Source organism: Calypte anna, chromosome 11 (genome assembly GCF_003957555.1).
Source record: "Calypte anna isolate BGI_N300 chromosome 11, bCalAnn1_v1.p, whole genome shotgun sequence".
NCBI lineage: Eukaryota > Metazoa > Chordata > Aves > Apodiformes > Trochilidae > Calypte > Calypte anna.
Genome location: NC_044257.1, coordinates 15,762,207 through 15,786,053, shown reverse-complemented (window position 1 = coordinate 15,786,053; position 23,847 = coordinate 15,762,207). Strand labels below are relative to the sequence as shown.

The 23,847-nt window shown below is 39.8% G+C and overlaps 2 protein-coding genes across 5 annotated transcripts in view; one reads left to right on the top strand and one right to left on the bottom strand.

Moving 5' to 3' along the window:
• The first annotated feature begins 2,308 nt into the window (after nt 1-2,308).
• On the top strand, nt 2,309-6,097 carry SDR42E1 (short chain dehydrogenase/reductase family 42E, member 1). Of its 4 annotated transcripts, none has more exons than XM_030457724.1 (4): nt 2,677-2,729; nt 2,971-3,046; nt 3,163-3,267; nt 4,559-6,097. In XM_030457724.1, exons 3-4 carry the CDS (start codon nt 3,200-3,202, stop codon nt 5,664-5,666), a joined length of 1,176 nt encoding a protein of 391 aa, XP_030313584.1. In that variant the 5' UTR covers nt 2,677-2,729; nt 2,971-3,046; nt 3,163-3,199; the 3' UTR covers nt 5,667-6,097. The 4 variants fall into 4 exon arrangements, with proteins under 4 accessions (XP_030313583.1, XP_030313584.1, XP_030313585.1 ...); XM_030457726.1 differs by lacking the exon at nt 2,677-2,729 and adding an exon at nt 2,751-2,826; XM_030457723.1 differs by lacking the exon at nt 2,971-3,046 and having other exon boundaries at nt 2,309-2,729.
• A 3,638-nt stretch (nt 6,098-9,735) lies between these two features.
• PLCG2 (phospholipase C gamma 2) overlaps nt 9,736-23,847 on the bottom strand; it is a 54,229-nt gene continuing 40,117 nt past the window's right edge. Inside the window, exons 26-33 of the mRNA XM_030457959.1 lie at nt 21,548-21,650; nt 20,374-20,583; nt 19,615-19,760; nt 18,794-18,908; nt 17,423-17,590; nt 16,717-16,805; nt 13,173-13,357; nt 9,736-12,426 (exon numbers count right to left, since the gene is read on the bottom strand). Of these exons, the coding sequence (XP_030313819.1) occupies nt 12,384-12,426; nt 13,173-13,357; nt 16,717-16,805; nt 17,423-17,590; nt 18,794-18,908; nt 19,615-19,760; nt 20,374-20,583; nt 21,548-21,650 (1,059 nt within the window). The 3' untranslated portion in view covers nt 9,736-12,383. The remainder of the gene's footprint in view (nt 12,427-13,172; nt 13,358-16,716; nt 16,806-17,422; nt 17,591-18,793; nt 18,909-19,614; nt 19,761-20,373; nt 20,584-21,547; nt 21,651-23,847) is intronic.

The window sequence follows — 23,847 nt, the reverse complement described above, 5'->3', positions numbered from 1 at the left end:
GAACAGAAATCAATTTCCTGAAGGTCACTCAGGAAACCTCTGTCAGAGCCAAGAGAAAAAATCAGACTAGTATTTTTATCCATAAACCTTTCCTCCTCTAAAAATAGCCCAGTCTAATCTAGATTTTTTATTCTCATTTTGATCACCATTATCTTTACCTCTGTTTACAATGCATGTCTTCACCTTTTACTGCTATTCTAACCAATTCTTTTTGTTTCAATAAGACCATTAATGTGGTTGGTTCTGACCTAGTTTTAAGTCTTGTTCTCTTCTCTCATCCCACTGTTCAATAAAAAAAAAAGCACAATTAAGTAATACCAAAAAGAATCAAGCGAGTAATACAAAACCCAGTAGACTAAGGTTTGTTTCTCCAGATGAAATATTGCCCTTCTTCCTGAAATGGTGCTGTTGACACACTTTGTATTTTTATGACAAAAATAATTCTACTAGCTAAGTATTTTAAACTGCAAAGAGAAACAGATGAACTAATGCATTATGAAAGAATAATTAATGATTTCACTGTTCATTCTTTCGAACTTGCATTGTTCACTACAGCTGCTTATTTAGCTCTGTTTAGTTGCTGATTTAACGATTTCTTTGCAGTCTATTTCAGGTTCATTTCAACTCAGGTTGTGGCAGATAACACCCCATTTACGCTGCAAATGGTTTTATCCTGACATGTCTTGCAATTTCACATATTAATGGGATTTCTTCAAGTGACTGGAACATAGCATGGCAGAGGCTCTGAAAGACCTGGCTGTTTAAAGTGAAAATTGCTTGGAGAGACTGAATCTACATGGTTTCTTCGGATTTTTTAAAAGAATCAATCCCAGGACAAACATTTCATTATGGAGAGAATAAAACTGGAAGTCCATTTACTTGAGGGTGATACAGAATTTCTGATACATTCAGAAAGTCTTAGGAAAAGCAGGGTCTCAAAGGAAATGAAAGAGTGTGAACAAATGGATTGTGCAAAGTGATGAGATCTGAGAGTGTCAAGTCTTAAAGACAAATCTGCCATTGTAAAATGAGGACAATATTTACCCACAGCTTTCACAGACGTCACCATTTTGAAAGAATGAATTGCTATTCTTTGAAGTCATAAAAACAATTGAGAAATAAAACTGAGAGTGGATTAAGAGCAGCTCTACAGTATCTTAACCACAGCTTTATTATATTTATAATATTTAATTACAATATAATTATGAATATTTACTTTAATTATGAGATAAGCTGACATAATTAGCTCACTGGCTAACAAACCAGGCAGAAAGCAAGAAAAAGCAGAATGTAGAAAAAGAGAGGTCATAGTTCTTCAAACAAACTGTCCTGCATGGACATATCACAAAGTCCAGAGGCCAAACCATCATCCTGAGGTTAACAGTTGCCTATTCAAACACAAAGATTTACGCACACAACACAGACTGCAAGGTCAGAGACACCATTCAGATAGTACAAAGCTCTGTAAGTTCTCAGGAAAAAAGTGGCTGAACACATAAATTTTCCATTTCATGGAGATATTCAGTACTAACACTGAGTAACCTCTCTGGCTGAATCTGCTTTGTGCAGGGGGTTTGGGCAATCTCTAGCATTTCCTTCAAGTACTCTGCAATTCTGCAATATGCCACCCAAACACAATCTTTTTCATCAGAAGGCAAATATCAACTGTCACAATCTGCTGTGATACTCCTCAAACATGAAACACTTTGTGTTAGCTGATCTCAGGGAAAATTTGGGACTCTAATATCCAACCTATGCCCTCTTGTCTCACTGATGGATGCCTGGGAGCAGAGCCTGACCCCCCCCTGGCTCCAACCTCCTTTCAGGGAGTTGTAGAGAGTGATGAGGTCTCCCCTGAGCCTCCTCTTCTCCAGACTGAACACCCCCAGCTCCCTCAGCCCTTCCTCACAGGACTTGTGCTGGATCCCTTCACAGCCTCCTTGCTCTTCTCTAGACCTGCTCCAGCACCTCAATCTCCTTCCTGAGCTGAGGGGCCCAGAACTGGACACAGGACTCAAGCTGTGGCCTCACCAGGGCTGAGCACAGGGGCAGAATCCCTGCCCTGGACCTGCTGGCCACGCTGTTCCTGATCCAGGCCAGGATGCCATTGGCCTTCTTGGCCACCTGGGCACACTGCTGGCTCATGTTCAGCTTCCTGGCAATCCAGACTCCCAGGTCCCTTTCTGCCACTCTGTGCCCAGCCTGGAGCTCCCCATGGGGTTGTTGTGCCCGAAGTGCAGGACCCGGCACTTGGCCGTGTTAAACCTCATCCCGTTGGAACCATCCCAACTCTCCAGTCTGTCCGGGTCCCTCTGCAGAGCCCTCCTGCCTTCCAGCTGACCCCAGCATGGCCAGCAGCAAGGCCAAAAACTCCTCTGTGCCCCCAAAACATCTCAGGCTCTGTAGCCACCAGGACCCTCCCTCTGCCCTCTCAGCAGAGCCTCAGACCCCATGGCGGCTATTTACAGAATGCGATACAGAGGGAAAAGGGCTCAGATTTCGGAAACAAAAGATTTTCCAGAGCCTCCCCGCTTGAGCCTCACTAGGGAAGGGGAAAAGCAGCAACCCCAGGGATTGCCACAACCCGTCGATCTCCAGCTGAGGACGCTCCCCACGACAACCCCGCACCCCGCCCCGCCGCCATCTTCTCTTCCGCCGGCTCCGACACCACCGCCCCCGCTGCATTCCTGGCAGACCAGCGGCACTCCCAGGCGGACCCGGCGGAGCAGGTACGGGGGGGGAGCGGCTCTCCCGAACCCCTTTCCCCGCACAAAGGGGCTCTGCAGCCTCTGAGCTCCCTCCGGTCCTTCCCGGAGGCTGTGCCCGGTACGGAGTGGCCGTGTTCCGGGGGGACCGGGCTCGCCCCGCCCGCAGTCAGGGAGCGGCCGCAGGACGGGGCCCGGGTGGGAAGTTGGAGGCGTAACCAACTCTACAAAACAGCAGCTAAATACTCATTTCTTTTTTCATCAGAGTCATCTTTTCTCTCGAGTGTAACTTCCCTCCTGAGGAATACCCGGGCAGAATGTATTTCTGCCTCACTTGGCAGGTGGTGAAATGAAGGGCTTCGATTAAAAGGCAGAATTGATCTGCGAGTAACCGAATGTGTAGTGACATGAAAACTCGGGTTGATTTTAATGTGTGTGTTTACAACGTGTTTTACAGGTCAAGATCCTTAAATATATTGCCGAAAGGAAAGAGAATGGGACCAGAAAGTGCTGCCAAGGAAGCAGTCCTCATTACTGGAGGAGGTGGTTATTTGGGCTACCGGTTAGTACATTAAACAGATCCTGAATACAAAAATAAATGTAATAGATTGCTGCTGGTAAGGTAAAAAAATCCATCTGGGTTTTGTCGGGGAAACTGGGCCTGTGATGCCCAATTCAGTTCACCCCATCTTCAGATTCATCCTGGGGCTCAGTCTTAAGCAAACCTGTAACTCTCTTAAATATTTTAAGCAAATACATTGTGTTTCTGAATGTAAAGAATCACCCCACTCACACGCATTTACCTGTATGCTTACCTTGGTCCTGGGGATTTAAATAATTATCTTTTAAGGCTACTTCTATGGCAGTCCTACACCATATGCAAATCTTTCTTTTGCCAGTAGGCCACAGGCTGCAAGTAGTTACACTCATGCTTAGCTACATATATTAAATATTCCATCTGCTGTCTATTCTCAAGAAAGTATTTATTCTTATGGACACTGAAGTGTTAGAGTTGTTAATAAGATAAATCAGTGAAATCCATCTCTATTGCAGATAGCTCTACTGGCTAAATCATGTAAAGAAAAAAAATCCTGTTTTGAGCCCTAGACTCTCATCTAATGTAGCTCCAGATAGTCATAACCAAAAAGTACATTTTTAGCAGGGAAAAGTCTCGGAAGATACCTATCTGACTTCTGCTTGGTTTCTTTTCTCCACTGTCTTGCCCTAATAACTATAGAAATACAACACTTTTAGGGAAGGGAGAAAGGAATACCAGATTTATACTTTGTGTCAGTACCTGTATTTATACCTGTGACTTGGAGTAATGTTCATACCAGCTCAGAAGCATCTCATACCTCTTCTCCATCCATAAATTTCAAGCATAACAGCGAAGACCAACCTGTGGTCCTGACAGAATCAGGATGACACAAAAGCAGTATGATAAAAACATTAAAAAAAAAAATCTTACATTTGGCTACACGTTTCCATCTGAAAGGTTTGCTATTGCTGATCTGTAGGGGACAGGCGGAGAGAAATAGCTGTGTTCTTCCAAAGGCTGCTGGAAGCACTTCAGTTATTTCTGTTTTGATTTTTCCTTTACCCTCTTTTTTCCACATTTTTTTTTTCTCATAGAAAGCATTGATGAAGCTTACGAAATTAGTTCAGTTCCTAAAGTACCACAGTTGAATCTTCCTCGTAGTAGGTGGCTGAATGTTTAAGACTCCCATCGCGGGGGAAAAGAAGAAAAAAAAAGAAGTATTAAAATAGTTAATAGGCTTCTCTTACCTCCAGGTGAAATGTTTCATGCATGGTTATGCTCTGTATACTAACATAAGGTTTCTATCCTGTTTTAGTTTAGGTTGTGCCATGCACCGAAAGGGAGTTGATGTGATTCTCTTTGATGTTGTGAAGCCACTTCAAACGGTGCCAGAGGGAATAAAGTTTATGCAAGGAGATGTCTGCTGCCTGTCTGAAGTGGAAGAGGCATTTAGAGATGTAATCTGTGTATTCCATATCGCTTCCTATGGAATGTCTGGCAGGGAGCAGCTGAACAGAAAACTTATAGAAGATGTTAATGTGAAAGGAACAGAAAATGTCATCCAAGCCTGCAAGAGCACAGGGGTGTCAAGTCTGGTTTATACAAGTACATACAATGTGATATTTGGAGGCCAGATTATAGAAAATGGGGATGAGTCTCTGCCTTACCTACCTCTTCACCTTCATCCAGATCACTACTCCCGCACCAAATCAGTGGCTGAAATGAAGGTGTTGGAGGCAAATGGTACTGAGCTTGGAAATGGGAAAGGTGTTTTAAGGACTTGTGCTCTCCGACCAGCAGGCATTTACGGGCCTGGAGAACAGAGACATCTTCCAAGAATTGTTAGTTACATTGAAAGGGGACTGTTTAAATTTGTGTATGGAGATCCCCTTAGTTTAGTAGAATTTGTACACGTTGACAATCTAGTCCAGGCTCACATCCTTGCCTCTGAGGCCCTCAAAGCCAACAAACAGCACATAGCTGCAGGCCATGCCTATTTTATCTCAGATGGCAGGCCTGTAAATAACTTTGAATTTTTCCGACCATTAGTGGAAGGTTTGGGTTACAAGTTCCCAACCTGTCGTCTGCCACTCTCCCTTGTCTATTTTTTTGCATTCCTTACTGAAATAGTTCATTTTCTTGTAGGTCACATTTATAATTTTCAGCCTCTTCTCACTCGCACAGAGGTTTACAAAACTGGTGTCACACATTATTTTAGCATGGAGAAAGCCAGAAAGGAGCTGGGGTATGAGCCTCAGCAGTACAGCCTGAATGAAGTGGTTGAGTGGTTTAGATCCCAGGGATGTGGAGCAAAGCCAAGGAAGTACACTGGAATGCAGCTTGTGAGGGATGGAGGAGTGCTCTTGCTGCTGATTGCTGTCATGGTCTCCTGGTTTCCATCTGCAGTTACATTTTCACTGTGAAAGATGAAACACTGGGTATGGAGGAGAGAATTCAGTTACTTTCTCTGAACACTCCTGGATTTGATGGACAGCTACCAAAAGAAAGACCCAAGCAAATACAATACCCAAGAAGTTTCCTCTTCAGAATAAAATTGATCAGATCACTAGCAAGATGAAGTGTAGTATTACTGCAAACAGCATTTTATTTTCAGGTACAACAGCATACTAGAGTCAATGGAACATGTGTCCTAAGACTCACCCGTCTTCCTCCCTGATGGAATTATGCTCTTGATCCTGTACTTCATTCCTAAAAAGTTTGTGCTACATGATGCAGAGGACAATTAGCTTTTTCTTTGATCACATTCCAAAATAAAACTCTGCTTTCCAGCTTGGATGTTTATATGCCTAGCCAAGATTAACTGATAAACTGTTAGATAATAAATAAATTGTAATCACTATTTTTTAAAAATTAATAGATTTTGGTATGTTTTTCTGACTTAACTGTGTGATATCTAAAGACATCTCTGGAAAATACATAATAGTTAATCTAAGTGATAGCAAAGTGCTTGAAGTAGCACAGATTTGTAGATTTTTTTCTAACAGTAAAATATGCCTGTTTAAAGTGAATGAGCTAGCTAAAGTGCATTCATAAATAAGACCTATGATTTTTCCCAGCATCACTGAATGGTTAAACAAATAATCCATGCAAGACATTTCCTAAGTGATTGCATTCATTTTCAACTGTTTATAAAACATTTTTAGCCTTTACTAACATTTCTTTAACACCTTAAACCATTTGAATAGAACTTTGCCTTTGTAGGATGGTAACTGCTTGATCAAATGAAACTCATAATTTTATGGAATTTTAAGAAGAGAGAATAAGACCTTGTTAAGTACAGGTCACTACTGTCTCTAGCAACTCCCTCATCACTGTCAGATTAATATAGGAAGAGATAACTGAAACTTCACACCCTAATGTTAAATTACAAAGTTGTTTTCCCTTAACCAATCAGCATTACAGTTTCAGTATTTTTGAATTCAGTCTTTCAAGAAGTTTTGGTAGGCTCTCTTCTTTACCTAATTTCTTTCAAAATCTCCCTGTTCAGCCAGGGGGGATTCTTTTGCCTCTCCGATGAGGGACCTGTTTCCATTCCCTCCCATCCACCTGGTTTGCTCCAACTGCCTGATGGCAGGAGGGGCAGGGCTTCACAGTCTTCTTCTGGACTTCTTTTGGGTTAGAAAGGGTGTGACTCCACCAGCCAATTTCCCTTTCACTGTCCCTAAGTCTCTCTACCTCCTTGAGCTCTGCCACCAGGCACAGCAACTCATTCCCCTGCTCGCATCGCACACAGACCCCACTCACACTGTCCTCTGGTGCTAACACCAGGCTCAGACACTACACAGCCAGAGGCCTGAACAGCCACATCCCTCTTGCTGTCCCTCTTCAGGGGTTCTGCCTGTGCGGACACACCCTGCATCTTAACAACAACAGGTTTTGCTTTTTGGAGACCATTGCTCCTTAAAGAGAGCTGGGAGGTGGCTGTGCCCCTCCTGCTTGCCCTGCCTGCGCGAACACTGACTGCCTCACGAACTGCCTCACGAACTGCCTCACGAACTGCCGTGTCCCGTTCCTATTTACCTGAGTTTAAGAAAAAAACCTAAATCAGAGTTGGCAACTGCATTTTGTTTTGGTTAAAATCTGGCTTTTCTCTCTTTCATTCCCCTTGCAGTGTGTACACCCCATGGAAGAAAATAATTTGTTAGCTTGAGGCACAGCTCAAGAGAGGGCTGAACTTTTTTGTTACTGTTCCTATAGAAGCAAATAATCAAGGGGACCTTGAGCAGCAGTGTTCATGTAGCAGGGGTGTTGCATTCCTTTTAAAGAGCTTAGGTGGCTCCAGTAGAGTGCACTCTAGACACCACTTTTGACTGATAACAGAAAAGGAAACACCATTTTGTCCTAACTAGCCATGACTTCAGCTTGAGCACAGGATACTAAATCAGGTACTTGTTAGAAGAAATAGCCAGCAGCTTGGCAGTGGTTACCCCATCACCAAGGTGTCAGTGTGCTCATTAATTCCCTGTGCAGCTCCACCTAGTAAAAAAGAGAAAAATCTTGACTACAGAAGAAAGGAAGGATATTTTTTCCTCTCTTTGAAATGAAAACAGGAATCCAGGGCTTAAGGAGATACTTGAAAATTACATACATAAAAGTCAGACAAAGCTGCTCTATTTCAAGTATTTTACTGAGAATTCTCTCTCCTTCCTGTTTTTTATTTATTAATCCTCTTGGATAAGTAGCTGAGTAAATTAAGGTAATTAATTCAAGTGTTGTGACTATTTTCCAGTTTTAATCTATTACTTGTTTTGCTGAAAGCGAATTGCCAGAAATGCATCTAACACCTGAAAAAGCAGAACTGAAAATATAGCACAACTTCAACCGAGTCCTCAAAATTATTTAAGAATTGATAGGTGCCTCACTATAAAGAATGATGCTGATGTTTTAAGTTAATAGTTTAAGAGTCTCTGGTCAGCTGCTTAACCTTACATACACAGCATGACAAAGTAAAACTGTGCCAGATACACATGGACAACTTCTGCTTCTAATGTATATTTAAATATACTTATTATAGAAATTTAAATGTCAGTCATCTTTAAAGTAAATCAGATTTTTGTAATGCCTTCTAAATCACTCAACCAACATTTTCCTTCACTTCTATTGATTACTAATTCCTATATACTTTCAACTGTATAGGGGAATATTTAATAATTTGAGATCTTGAGAGAAAAGTGTCCTGAACAAGCTCATGATTCCTTGTTTTGCTGGAGTAGCACCTAAGAATGTAGCAATGAGTGAAGCTTCACTTTGAATTTTTTCAAAACTAATAGCTGTGCATGTTTATATAAATACTGTTATGGATCAGAAGACAAACTTGGCTCCAAACTGATTCTGAAGGTTAATTTTCATTTTCTTTATCTTCTATTTCTAAATATATAAATTGCATTTTAATCTGAACCAAAGCCAACAAAGTCCAACAGACTGCACTTAGAAATGCTGACACAAGACTATAGCAGGATTCAGCAGCTGCACTTCAGCTTCCATGTTGCATTCAGGTTTATTTCCAGATTATTTAGAAAAGTTAAAGATAATTGCTGGATAATAGTTAATGCCATCTCACCATCTAGAAGGTTAGTTTGAGAACTGCAAGACGAAAAGAAATGTTTGCAACAGAGAAACATGTATTGAGGTGGTAAAAAGTGTGAACATAGGCCACAAAACATCTGAATGAAGAAATTTTTTGTACTTCAGAACTCATGCACAGTAATATTTTGCTATGAGCTCTCTCTCATACCAGCACAAATAATTCACAAATAGAAGGTCATGAAGACCTTTTGGCTCATCCAGTGACCACTTCAAACATCTAGGCAACAGATACTTCATATCAAGTCCCACTCAATATGCACAATTTTTATCAAAACACAGAAAAAAAATGTTCCCAAGACACCCAACAATGAAAAAACCCCACCACATAAGGACTACAAACCCATACAGCCTTAGGGGCAGAAAGTGTGCTGATAAAATTTTATGGTGAACTTCAAGATTATTGTGGTTTCAAATTACTACAGACTTACTTGTTGCCTTGTTCCAACTTAACTCCTTGAGTTGATCCAAACCTGATGCTCTCAAGAGCTGAAGTTTCCATCTCCCTATCACTGAAAAAGGTCAGGGAGGACCTGCAAGTTAAATCTGATCTTTGACCTTTTCCTTCTGCCCTGCTTGTTTGCAGCCAGATGAAGTGCAGCAATAACCATGTCATTGGAAACAATCAATAAGTCAGTTCATCTTAAAAACACAACAATGCCCTTCCTCCAGTCTCTAGTAAAATACACCATCACACCAGCAGACCACTTTTCAATAAAAACTCACCCATCCTCCTCAAATGACTGGCACAATTAATGAAATTCAATGAGCAATCTTAAACAAAGAAGCTTCTAGCATCATTCACATCACTACTGAGATATCAAAAATTATTTATTAAAAATAAGTTACTTTAAGGATTTAACACAGGTTTTATAAGAATAGAACAATTTAACAGATATTGTTAACTTAGAAAAAAATTTATCAATGTCTTTCCTCCTAGATTATAAAACTTGCACGCACATTCAAACCCATTTCCATATTAGAATGGTTGCAACTGTGACAAAGTTGCTACAGAGTCTGCCCTGGCAGAACTGAGAGGTGAAGTTTTGGAGCTAAAAGACAGAATGCAAGAAACAAGAGGAGTTAGTACATTGCCTTGCCCATCACTTGCAAAGAAATGGAACAGCCAATGCAGTATTTTCCTTCTGAACACAGTGTAACATTATACTCTGTTGAAAAGCCTTACTGTAAAACAAAATGGATTTTCATAAATACTGGGGAGTGCCCCTTAGAACTTTTGACATCAAGTATGTGTAGGGAATGTGCACAGAATGTTTTTCAAGAGATGATAAAATGTGCTCATTCTGAAATACTTTCACAGCAGCAGTACAAGGAACTCCCATGTTCATCCCACAGGGGCTGTTCTGTGTCAGGAACATAGATACCACCAAAAGAAGCCAGGGCAAATGGACAATTATGTCCACTCTGGAACTGAGCTTAAAATAAACCATAAAATCCACCACAGTAACAGCCTCAAGCTCTGATGTTTTGTTTCCCTGAACCCTAGTATCTTATGTCTCCTATTTCTTGTGACAGTCCAAACCTAGCTGGTACTCTGCTACTTATAAATCATGTCCCAGCTGTAGCACCAACATCAGAACCTCCCAGACAAGGCTTTGGGCCAACCTATCTGATGAACACATTAAATGGAAATCATGGAGCCTGCTGAATTAAATATATTATGTCCTGGAACATGCTTAAAAATACATACACACCAAAGGAACAGCAACTGGATCATCCTGTTACACCTGGATACCACAGGTAAGCCCAGCTTTATACAGCAGCCGGGTTTACAGCTTCACTTCCCAAATCCATAGTTGGTGTGATTTCCATACTTTGTTAGAACCCATCTAATCTTAGAACAGGTCAATCACAATTGGGTACTGAGACTTTAGGCAGGAGGAAGAAAAGCAGATAATTGCCTTTATCTTTGCTCTCTTTTTCAGATGGGTGATTTGTAATTAATTCCTTCATAATAAAAATGTACAGAAGCCATCCCATTGTAAGACACACTATTATAGCACTTTCACCTCAGAGACAAGATTGTCTTTACAGAATAACTAAAGCCTCTAGGGGGTTCCTCAAACCATCATCTGTGAAGGCACAATGGCATCAATTAAGTGCTTCTTGAAACAACAGAAGTCACAGTGTGGGGAGCAAGAGAAAACCGCTGAGGCAGCTTCATCAGACCATGAATCCCAAATCCATGCAAGTTTTCTGTGATCAGAAATACAGCATTATCTGTGCAGCATTTGATGCCTCAGGCAGTCACTTTGACAGAAAAACTCTGCAGACATTTGAAAGTTAACGTCAAGCATACAGCAAAACTCCACCCTTGTAGAGATAACTAGAAAATTGACACTGACCTAGTGAGTGCACAAAGGACCAACACATACACAAACTATGATGTTAAGTATGCCACTGAAGGAGTTTGGTTCTGTTCTGGCAGGAAAACACACTTGCCAACAAGTTTTCTCATCTGCAGCTCCACGTTCTTCATTTGACTAAAGCTGTCAGGATGATGTACCTCTGTACTTGTGCACACTGTCATTCCTGGATTGGGCACATCTGGGGAAAATGATTTACATTTACAGACCACTATCATTTGACACTATTGTCTGCGTAGGATTGCAAAATTAAAATGGACAGTTAATGAATTAATGAATTAATAAATTCATTCCTAAGCGCAGGAGCAGCTGCAAGGGTTTGCAAAATTATGCTAAACCAAAGTAAGTGCTTTTCAGAATTTGAAATACTTTTCCTTTATGCAAGCAAAAGAACTTCCAGTGCCTTGAGGTTATGAACACAGGCTCACAGGGGCTATGAATACAGCTTCATGGATCATTCCTTTCTTAAACCTTTACAAAAAGTTCAAGAGGAAAAAATACAGCTACAATCACAGGGGATTTTTGATCTCAATAAAATTAAACAAGTTAGAGTTCTCAAAAATCTAAGAGAAAACTTTAAATAAGAGGCAAAATGGTGTGAGCTATCAGCTGCCCAAACTATTTTTTACAGTATCAGAAGTATAATCTGCTGCCATGGGCACTGTAACATACATGGTGTGACAATGCTGGTCTAGAAGTGCTTTTATAGCATTTAATAAATTATAAACTTACTACCAGTTCATCTTAAGGAGCCAGGTTGTTAACGTGGTGTGATTCCATGCATACAAATTGTTGTTAATGTCTTATCTACAGCCTGTGTACACAAATACAGTAAATTATTTATACTTGTACTTCAGGTATTGATAGTGAGAAGTGAGGTCTATCTGACTACATGCCCTCAAATTTTAAAAATCTTTACAATACACAGAAGGTCTGGCCTGCACAGAGGGTATGTTTTGTACAGAATATAAATTATTAGGAATGAAACATTTTCTCTTAGGACAAGGAATTATTAAGGAAACCCATCTTTCATCCAACTCCTCTTCCAGTCATTCAGTCTGTGGAGACCATCATTGAGTAGGATGACCAGGATGAATTAATATCTCTTCCTGAAATGCACCATAAACCACGCATCAAAGAATGGTTGCTTTAAGAGTAGAATTTGCTGTTACTGACTTTCTTCTCCTTTAATCTTAAGGAAAAAGAAAAGGAAAAAGTCAAGTCTACCAAGAATTTCTCAGAGGAAAACAGTCTACCAGCATATGATCAGCAACTAATGTATCAGCACTGAATGTTTTTCCCTTAGTAAATGGGAGTAAACCAGTGATTCGTAAAAAACTGAAAAATATTTAAAGAGAAGTCTTCCCCCAATCCCATCTTGAGATCTACTCAAGATTTCCTCCTGGTCCATGAAGTCTCTGTCTGTCTCTCTCACACCCCACCCAAAGGTGGCAGCAAAGGAGATAGATCCTTCTCCTAAAGAGCTGGATAAGGTACTGACACTTATCTGACAATTCTGTGCTTTTACAGCTCAATACTGTTTTTATCTTTTGTGGTTTGTGTATCTGTAAGCACATTCTGTTCCTACATATCTAATATGCTAACAACATTTCCAGGGACATAACTTTGATAGTGTAGAAGGAGTGAGGTTGTTTATTCATTTGGCTGTATATGTTTCCAGGCTTTCCTCCTGGAAAGCAGAGGAGAGAGGAATATAAATTCACAGGATTACATGTTTCACTGTGACCATTAAAACAGGTTTCTCTGAGCAGGGATTTCACAGCATCTGCTGGCCTCTAGTGGCTCACTGCCTAGCCCTGCAGCCCTTCCTTCACATACACTCACTCTAGATGCTCACTTGGATAAATCTGAGATTTCCTTACCAAAAATCCTGTCTAGATAGAGCTGCTCTGGAAAGGACAAAAATTACCAACCCACCTGCGGTTGCACGTGTCTTGATATATCTGTAGTTTGTGCTCATTCACACTGAATTCTTTTAATATGGCATCTCTGTTGGGATTCCTGAAGTTGACCCGGGAGTCATAAAGGAACAGTTGGTTATTGAGCTCCTCCTGACGCTTCCGAAGCTGCCGACAGGAGGAATAAAGCTCTTCTTCACTTTCCTTCAAAACATTGGAAATCAACAGAACTTCTAAGACATGTGCCCGAAATGACACAGAGTCAACAAGTTTTGTGAGATGATTTTGGTTTCCCAAACACATTCCATCAGCCTTACAAAACATTTCATAAAGTTAGTTTTAGAAGATGTTTCTGGAAGGTTTATAGAGACAAATTAACAAAGAGAGCTCTAAAAAGAGCACTCAGCCTGTGACCAGCCACGCCCTCTAATGGTGGCATCAGGGACATTCCAGAACAAGTCACGAAGTGTGCATATCAGAACACTTCTGTTTTAATGTTTTCCCTCACAAAGCACATCAATTTGCTGAGGAAAGGACAGCAAATGATGTCTCACAATGTCTTATCAGATTCTAACAGTTCTTAAAATAATTTTTTTAAGTGTAATTGTTTTCCTCTCCCATCACATTTGTGTATTATGTAACATACTGCTCATTCTTTTCTCCTTTTCAGAACCACCCATCTGTTTTTCTGTTGAAATCTAGACTAAAGTAGAAATACTGACAAGCAAATAGGACCCATATTAGCAGCAAGTACTCAGATGATCAAGAAAGAAGAACAGATGCCCTGTTTCTGTGGAGCTGTGGCAATAGTTGCAGACAAACTGACTATTTGAAGAATAATTTGCAGCAGACTGTTTCTCTTTGTTCTATGTGACCCACAGTAGAAATTCTTAAAATACTCCACATGCATAAAATAATTGTTATGATTCTCTTTATAACTTCAATTTAATACTTCAAAACTTTGGATGCAAAAGCTGTCTCCTTTATACAGCTACTAGTAGGGAATAGTACTGTCAGGACTGAAGTCTTAATTTTCCCATCAGCAGCAAAACAAGATACTCATCCTACAAGAAATGACATCCAATCAATAAATGTAATAAATCTAAACGTTTTCAGAGGCAGCATACTAATAAGAATGCCTCCTCCTGCACTCAGTCCAGATCAAGGAAAGCTGACAGGTTAGCAACATACCCACGGGGTTTCAGTTAGAGCAACAAGATCCTTTGCTAAGCCTTCTTCTTCCTCCTGAAACCCATTCCTATAGCTCCCAGGCATGGGCTGAAGCAACTAAAACAACCACAGTGATATGCTGCTGATACAGATTTTTAAAGTAATTTATTTGATTTTATTCATTTCCTTTTTTTAAAAGGAAGGAAATTGTGCGTTCCCAAATTGCAAAGGGAAAAGCAGATTGCCTATTACCAATTTGCAGGTGCAATTAGCAAGCTGCACATGTACTACTATTTGTTCTTGTAAACAAATGTATCCACAAAGTTATATTTTAAAGCACCATTTAAGAATGTACACTTCAATCTTTATGTTAAAAACATAAACACCACCAAAGGCTGATTGTAATCAGAAAATGCTGATGAGATATATATTTTCTGAAGCAAGTAAATAAATTTTGAAGTAAATAAGACAGGCTTCTAAATCTGTCTACAATACCAAGGAAGCTGGTTAACTTGAACAGAAAATATTTAAGGTCCCACATACTAATTCACAAATCTGCATGCTTACACCAATATTCTTGCAGCTCCATTCCTAAGAAATTCCACAGCCATCTGTAATTCCCCTCTATAATTTTGTATTTCATCTGTTAAGAGTATGCAGATGGGCTCTGTATGTAAACAGCCTTCTATTAAATCACATCATTTTATGAGGGGTCATCATTTTTAAAAAAAAGGGCAGAAGAACAGATGGAGACAGCCTTGGTCTTTCCTGATGCTTCTTGAATGATCTGGCAAAAGCTCTAGAAGTCAATTAACTATGGCAAGTCCTGGTTTGCTGCAGACTGCCAAACACAGGAAAATTTTTGAAAGCCCTCCTGCCACTGCATTACCACCCAGAGACATCAGACATTGTAAAAAACCAGAGCTGTGCTGCATCTTCATTTGGCTTAACAAGCAGAAGGGGCTTCAACAGTGTGAAATGTGCTGCTGTCAGAGGACTTGGTGCTGACAGATTGGGAGACATACTGCTGCTATGAACAACACTTTAAAAGCTGCTCCTGCCCCAGGCAAATAATGATCTGAATTTCTGAAGAGAAATCACAGCAGGAAGAATTTACAATATATCTACAAGTGATGTCCATGCTCAACATATCAGGTAAGGGTGAGTTGCTGACAGTTTTTTCAGAGGCAGCAAGCCAAAAAATAGCAGTTTATCAGTCCTCCTCAATCAGACTTGTGCCTACTGAACATGGGCATTTTAAGCATTATCTTTAAACAACCTGGGTCTCTTGTTTACAGACACACACACTCTCAGTTTCAGCTTCCAGTCCCCTCCTGCTCTCCTGACTCTCTGCTAGCCAACAGAAGGAACCCACCATGGGTGTCAAGCAGTACACAGTCATTTTACACCATGTGTTATAAAGGTGGCTTTGGAAATACCTTGACAATGGATGTTTAAAAAAGGCTGCCACACCTCTGTGAGGAAGAATGTGACTGAATTCTGTAATTTTCCTTTCAGTGTGTGCAACTGCAGGTGCACAGGACTCCAGAAACAGTGACTTAGAGTTAGCAGAAGCTGGTGTTTTAACCAGGAAAAATAAATTATGCTGGTGTGAAGTGCAGTGTAAACCTGAATGGCTGTAAAAGGCTCCATATAATAACTTTGACTTTTTTTTTTTTTCTGAACCTGAAAGGTACTGGGAAGCACCCTGAAACTCCCACTTCCCAAAGCATCTTTTCAGTTTCATCACATGGTTCAAGATGAGAGTTTGAGAATAATCCTGCTTCAAATCTGCATATACAGCAGCACCCTTAGAACATCAACAAATGCTGTCACAGATCTGCCATTTTAATGCCTGGCTTCATGAGAAAGTTATTTTTTCCCTGGTATGTTTAGAAATGCTAGTACTCCAACTGCATGTTTTAAAGATGCTTGAAACAAACAGATTAGAACTTCTGCAAGAACAAGAATATGTCTTCCATCTGATGGTTTATTTTAGTGGAATACTAGTAGAAATCACTATCTTCTCTTCCTAGAGTGATTTTTTTTTTATTACTATTTTTTTAAGGTAGGAACTTTCACAAAGAGATTGTTCTACAAAGTCAAGCTGAATTTAGCTTGCTTTGCATGGCATCACTCAGCTAACAGTTAGACAATGACCATGCTGTTACAGCAAAAAACAGTGGATGTAATGAGGTTTCATTAGAACTTCATAATCTGTTCACCCAGAGGGACAGTAACTCATTTGCATTCTTGGTCTTTCCCAGTACCTACAGAAGAAATGCCACACAGAACAGAAAACAGAACAGAAAACTAAATCCTCATTTCCTGGCTTCCACAAAGAACTGATACCATATCCCCTAAGTGCACAAAACCCCCCCAGTGGTTCTCACCAGAACTTGTTGCATTTCACAGTGAACCAGAAGTGAAGCCAGTTCTATATCTTCACTATAGCCATTCTTGAGAGGAACTGATCTAAAACCTGGGGCAGGGAAGGGGAACATATATAAAGGACAATTAGTCTCAAAGCAAACAGTTATCTGCAGTCACAAAAATAGTGCAAACAGTTTTGAAGGCTCACAGAACCCTCCTTGCTCAAATGTTCCACTGCCAAGAGCAGGCTTTGCTGGAAGAATTGCAGGAAGCAAACTGCAAGAATGGCAAAACTGAGAAACACAATTTCACATCCTTGTAAAAACTAAAGCCAGAAGCATTGGAGAGTGGAAAACTTACTCCATGTACATCTGCAGCTAAGGTAATCAACAAAACAAATGCACTGACACCAAAACAGAAGAAGAATCTTGCCAGATTTTAGTCAGCACATAAGCTTGCTGCTGAAATGGGTTGTGTGGTAAAGACAGTGAAAATTATTCTACATAATGCTTTCATATCTCCATTTTGAAAAAGGAATTTCAAAAGGGTGAGAAAATTACTTTAAATACACAGCCAGTATGATAATAAACAATGCAATAAGGGAAGCCAGATCAAAAAAGCACTTGTCCTTTGGCACACTGTAGCTGCTACCGAGACAAATTCACAGCACAATGTTAAAGTCAGCATCCTTCTGACTTAGCTTCTTACTATACCCACTGATCTTACCTGATTTGACTCCTTTGATGGGAAAAGTGGCATGTGCTAAGAAATTGGGATCGCTGAACATATCCTCCTCATAAACAACAAAGCGCAGAAATGCAAGGTTTGGATCATAAATTTCAAATTTCACTTGCTCTGGGCAGGATGTCCAAACTGGATTAAGGCCATTGTCATCTGTAAATGAAAGGAAACATTTGCAGTATGAAGCAATAACTTCACTTTTTTTACATATGTCTATGGATCCCAGGACATTTTCTGGGATGCAAAGACCCAAAAATCCTATTTACTGACTGTCTCCTGTTGTAACCTTGCTTCAGAAAGTTTGTAGTTTATTTCTGGGGGGAGGTAGGAGAAAACTTGGCAGGGTTGGAAATCCAGGAAGAAAAGCTATTATTTGCATTTAAACATATAAAACCTCCTTGGACATGTATTTGTTAACAAATACCTAATTTATGGCTCATATTCATTAATTCATGCCACATATCAGAGTAAAAGCATGAAAAGCACTGGGGAGGCTGATGTACAATGGCCCAATTCTTCCAGTCATTTATGGAATACCAAGTAATCTGGTATGTGTAACACAGCCAGAAAGCTTGCTCTCTAAAGGCTTGGTCACTTCCCACAAAAAGGTAAAATCATAATCCTCTTCCCTGAAGTACTAAAAAGCCACAAAGCACATTCTGTTCCTGATTCAGTGTTTATCTTCCACTAGAAGCAAAGCCTCCTACTACTGAGTCTACTGAGGAGCACACCCTGCTGCATCCAGAAATATTAGTGAAATATTAAGTGGCTGAGATGTTGCCCCATTTCAGTTGCACTTAAATGAACTGAATGCCCACTCACGTGGACATGACCACACATGCACACAAACACACATCCCTGATCCAGAACTCACCAGGAGGGAGTTCTGCTCAAACTTCTACTGCCTTGAAAGGCACTCTGCTTTACAGCCATGTATAACCAAGCTGTATCCAAGGGGATGCCAGTCTTGGAACCTATATTTAAATAAACAGTCTGGAACTCACAGCAGTAACTCCCCATTTGGGCCAGACTTTTGGAAATGGAGTGGGACTGCTGGAGGCACTTTCAAGACAGTGTTTCCAAGTATGCAAATACACAAACTTAAGCACAGCCAAAAACATAACAGAAAAAACATAACATAATCGAGACTTTTTTTTTCCCCACAAACTGCAACAGCACTTTATTTTTTCTAAATTTTATATACATTGAATTTTCTCAAATTAACTGGTCCTGAGGCAAGAACAGTGCAAACAACAAGTTCATGGTCATTCTCTACTTGTTTCATTTAAGGGCACTGTAGGTATAACCAGAACTCCACAACACAGAAAACCAACTTAACTGATCAGAGATACTCACTCACAACTGTTGTCTTGAATTTGTTGTTATCATATTCAGCCCCACAAATTTCTACTTCTACAAAGGGACAGGCAATGCTTCTACCAGGCTTAGGGAGGTGACGAGCACCTAAAACCTGCAAAAGCAACAGTCAGTTCTAACCAGCTCGAAGGGAAACATCACCATGAGTTCTGTTCTGAGGTAGCCTACAGGAGCAAAAGGGCAGAGGGGGAAATCCAGAGAATATACAAAAATAGAACTCTTGAACATGTTTGCATATGTTATACATATAATCTATGCCATAAACAATGTTATCATGCATTGTTTGGGTAACACAATGATTTTTCCTTTTAAGATAGTGTTGACAATGCTCATTACATATAGTGTGCAGTCCCAGACCAGGCCTGCAAACTAAGTTTTATTATATTTCCTCAGCCATTAATACATGTCTACTTTAAGACATTCCTTTCAGACATATTGGAAAAAGTATTCCAGAAATACTGGAACTAGTTAGGCTGCTGCTAGCCTGTCTCCAATAGGACTCTTCTACTAATATGTCATGAGATTGGAAATTCAAGTTTAGTTCATTTGCAATTTTTTATCAGCAATTATATAAAATTATCACAGGACTGTATTTTATACAGCATGTGCTTTATTAGCATTATAAAGATACAGATTTCTTTTCAGGAACCAGTGGAATTAGTTTTATTCTCAAACACGCTGACATTTAAAAACAGTATTTTGACAATCTGTCAGATCTTGCTCTGAAACATAATAGCTTTATTTTTAGTTTTATAGATATTTATGACTTGTAAAAAACATAATTTACAGAAGAGATTTACCCTCACTGTCATAATCATCTGCAATTTCCTCTTCGAGTCATTTGGCATTGGGTCATATTCTTCATTTCTCATGCTTTCTGGCTGCAGAACATAGCCAGTGCGTCCATTAAGTGAAAATAAGGCATGGTTCAACTGCATGTATTTATCTAGGGAGAGAGTTAAACAGTCATAACAGAAGATCTCCATTTGAATAAAGTACCAGACTAATGGCTTTTCTCTGCAATTCATTCTGGTGACCACTTTATCAGAAAGAGCTGGAAAGGTAAGTTGGAAGGCTGTTTCCTTCTGAAAGGTAACTGAACAGGTAACTAACAGGTAACTAACAGGTAACTGAACCTGACAAGATATTTCTCACCAATTTTAATCCAAATAAACCTCTTTCCATTCAAAGTTCATTTTCTAGCCATGTGTAATAAGCTAGTGGGCCCTCACTGGAAGGTTGAGTACAGCCTGTGGCTGAACAGCTCTTCACCTGAAACTGCCTGTAAATCTCTCTGCTTCCTCACCACAAAGAGATCAAGGGGAAATAAAACTGTTAAGGGTTTGGGGACAATTAGGCTCAGAGACAGAGCTTTTGGAGACTGATTTCTGGGGACTACCTCTCCCAGGCAATCCACACATGCAAACCCCTTGCAAATCCCTTCTTGCAGGAAAATACAAATACACAGGAGAGCCTCAGAATGGCAGAGGAGCCAGAAAACGGTTCGTTTCTGGTGAAATGGAAGGTGGATTAGATCCTGGTTGAAAAGAGAGCATTACCTGGAGTTTGGAAGTTAAGTGCCACCATCTGAGAGCCACAAAGCCAGAGACGAAACGGGTCATAGTTGGATGAGTCAACCCTCTGTCCTTTGGGATAGACACGTGTCAGTCCCTTCATGTTGTATTTCAACAACTCAACTGGCTTTTGCCTAACAATGCTCTCTGCCTTGGTTTCCACAAAAGAACGGATTTCTTTGAAATCAGGATTTTCTACACAAGGTGGAGAGGAAAAAAAACGGTTACTAAACTAAAGGAAGAAAGGAGTCAACATTCATACTGCATTTCTGCTCAAGCTATTTTGTTTTGCTTTGTCCTTTAATGTGATAACTGGTACAGTTTTCATGCAGATACAGCAAACTGGTTGAGCATCAGGTCTTAAAGTTAAAATAGCTTGCCTGCCACATGCTTTACAATAGAGCAGAGAAGAGTCTAGAGTCATGTTCTCATTTCATCATTGCTAATAATGCACTTCTGACCACCATCATTCATATTTAAATGAGACATCTCTTCCTGGGTTTAAATGGGGAGAAGAAAGGGTAAGCCAGGGTTAGCCAATGCCTCAAACAATGACTATAATTATAATGTCTTAGCCACACTGACAGCTTATTTAAAATTGTTTGCAAAGAAACTTAAGGAAGAAGGGCACATTTGCTGGCCTCTCCAGCAGCATTGACAAAAAAATTGGATAAGAAGTACATATTTCAGTGTCAGATTTCAAATCCTCATTTACACAGATTTCACTTCTCATTTGTGTTATCAAACCATACACCACTCCAAAAGTTTACATAACTGGCAAGCAGGTTCTTACAGTAAAATTACATAATTCACAATAAAACCATTTGGAAGGTTTTTACAAACAATTCACAAGTGTTCAGCCAGAGTTTCTAACCTCAAACAAGTCAGTTGACTTTTAACTAGTGAGCTTCCCCACTAAAGACATCTATGAGAGATTGTCTCCATTTAACAAGTTAGAAGTTTGTTAGGGTGTTTTGTTATGGTTGAACAGCACCAAGTTCCCTAGTGTAGAATTACAAAGTGCCACTGAAAACTGCATGGGTGAGGCAGAACTTTGTTTTCCAGTAGAGCAAGAGTAGATTTTATCTTCTATTCTGCAACTAAGATCTGTAATGACAGTAGAAAAGGTAGCATTTGGATGTATTACTAAAGAAAATACCTAAGTTGTCCTTGGTTTTGCTTGTTGGCTTGCAGTAAATTACCAGATCAGATAATTCAATAGCAATCAATTGGTTCTTTTCCCAGTATTTCCTTCTGTTCTCCTGTAAAATGTAACAAAGTTTTAGATTACAGAGGCAATGAATATCCAAGGTATACTGCTAGAGAAACAGCAAAGCTGATTCATTCTTGTCAAGGTTTTAGGTCCACATTCCTATCTATTCCTATACCTTTTTTTTATGTGGCTCAACTCAATTTTATTTACAATCTCATTTACTCTCTTCATATAAATTCAGATGTGTGCAGAAAAATTGCAAATAGTAGTCAAACATCTCTCTATTTTCTAGATCTTTGAGCAGGACTTCAGTCTTTTTAGTAATTCCCAATCAGTTAAATTCAAATTCCTCTGCTTTCTATTTGCACACCAAACCAATGAAATTATGTATGAAAAATCATGTGCAATCCTGTTGTCATTATCAGTATTAAACCCACTATCTACTGCCATGTTTGCAAGCACCTGCTCTGTGGAAACTGAGCAGTGGTCCCTGAGAACTACTGAGGTCAGCAAGACTTGTCCTGAGTGGAGACATGTGGGCTGAAAGCTTTTCAGACATAGGAAGCAATTACAGGATAAAACATGTTAGAATAGACCCATATTGAACAGCTATTAGCTGTGGTACAAGAGGTTATGAAACAGCAGCAATTAGGAAGCCTTCCAAAAGAATTCCCTTAGCAAGACAAACAGAGGAGGAATGAAAATCAGAGTTAGGGAGCCATGAGCTTCCAAAATGTTTCACTGAGCCAAAGAATACACATTGAAGTCTAAGAACAGCAAAAAGGAATAAAGTCTTGGAAACAACTTTCAGAAAAAGCTGTAGAAACCTCACTGTACTCAGTGATGCAACACAGTTTCCAAGACATTGCTCACCAGTAATCAGAGCTCCAAGGAGCAATGGACCATTTCTAGATACCATGAGCTCACCTTTAGACATAACCCTCTTGTGATAAGCAAGCAGGAGAGCTATCAATGAACAACCATCCCTGGGAGCATGGCAAGTGTCAGAGTTAAACAGAAATTACAAGACACACAAAGCTTAGTTTTACTTCTTGTCTGTAATGGCCAAAGCCTCAAAATACACTCATAAAACATCTGTACCATATTGTAGCATACTGTTGACTCACTATGCTCTTACCTTCCTCAAAATTCAGGTTGTTAACTCTACTAGAAAGGGCCTTTTTTCCTCATCTTTCTCCCCTCCCCACACATCAGTTTATCACGTGGGCTTTCTAGAGGCTTCCTGACTGACAGAAATTAGTTTTAAAGCATCTTTGAACACAAGACTGCTTAATACTCCTCTAACTGTATACAGGGAGAAAAAGCTGCCAAGTTCCTCAAGAGCCATTGATACACCATAAAAAACATTCCATTTAGAGACACTTCTAGGTTGTGTTTCTCTTTTTCTCATTTTTATTTCTAAATGAAAGCCTGGCATAAGAACCATATCTCTGCTCCCCAAACAAACAGGTCAACAGCTCCTGTTGCTTCCTGCATTGCTGAATTTACAGTCTTCTGCTTGAGACACTAACTTGCCTGCTATAAATAGAATTATGATTCCCCACAGAGCATTACCACTCCAGATGACAGACAAACAGCACGAGCCAACGTGATACTGAAACACGTTTTCCATAACTCATGGCACCCACTTGACAATAAAAAGTGAAAAAAGTAACAAAGGAAAGAGTATAATTAAAGCATAGTCACTGCCAAGGCTTTCTGGTAACAGCAAAGATTTCTTCAATACTAGAGAAAATGACAGAGAAGTAAATGAATACATCAGAACAGGAAAAGCAAGTCCTGAAGAATGTCTTTAAGCTTAGTACTTGTAGAGGGATGTAAAAGCTAAACTTTGACAGAATCCTTTAGTCTTTAGGCAAGGATTTGGAAATAATACTACTGAAGATCCAGTAAATTCAGAATGGCCAATTAGTTACAAATCAAGTATTAGCCAAACAATTCCCAATCAGTGTCACTGCATTCACTGGAAAGCAGAGTTAGTAAACATGATTAAGTACAGCTTAGGCAAAAGCAGCTCAGATTTCACATATCCTCACTAGAGGATTCACAAATTTCAACAGAAGAGTCTGGTGTCTGAGTTTCTTCTGCTTAACACTAGAACTACATCATTGTAACCAGATGCAAAAGTGTAATGCTATCTATATTGCACTTCTAAGCACACTTCTCCATTGAGATGCAGGGTGCAAGACAGTACTTTGTTAAAAAACTCCTGAAAAGATAAATTT

Excerpts from the sequence above, each read along its gene's own strand:
- SDR42E1 (XM_030457723.1), top strand. The coding sequence starts at position 2,452 with ATGGCGGCTATTTACAGAATGCGATACAGAGGGAAAAGGGCTCAGATT. Across the intron at positions 2,730-3,162 it reads AGGCGGACCCGGCGGAGCAG|GTCAAGATCCTTAAATATAT; the intron begins GTACGGGGGGGG and ends CGTGTTTTACAG. Across the intron at positions 3,268-4,558 it reads GGTGGTTATTTGGGCTACCG|TTTAGGTTGTGCCATGCACC; the intron begins GTTAGTACATTA and ends ATCCTGTTTTAG.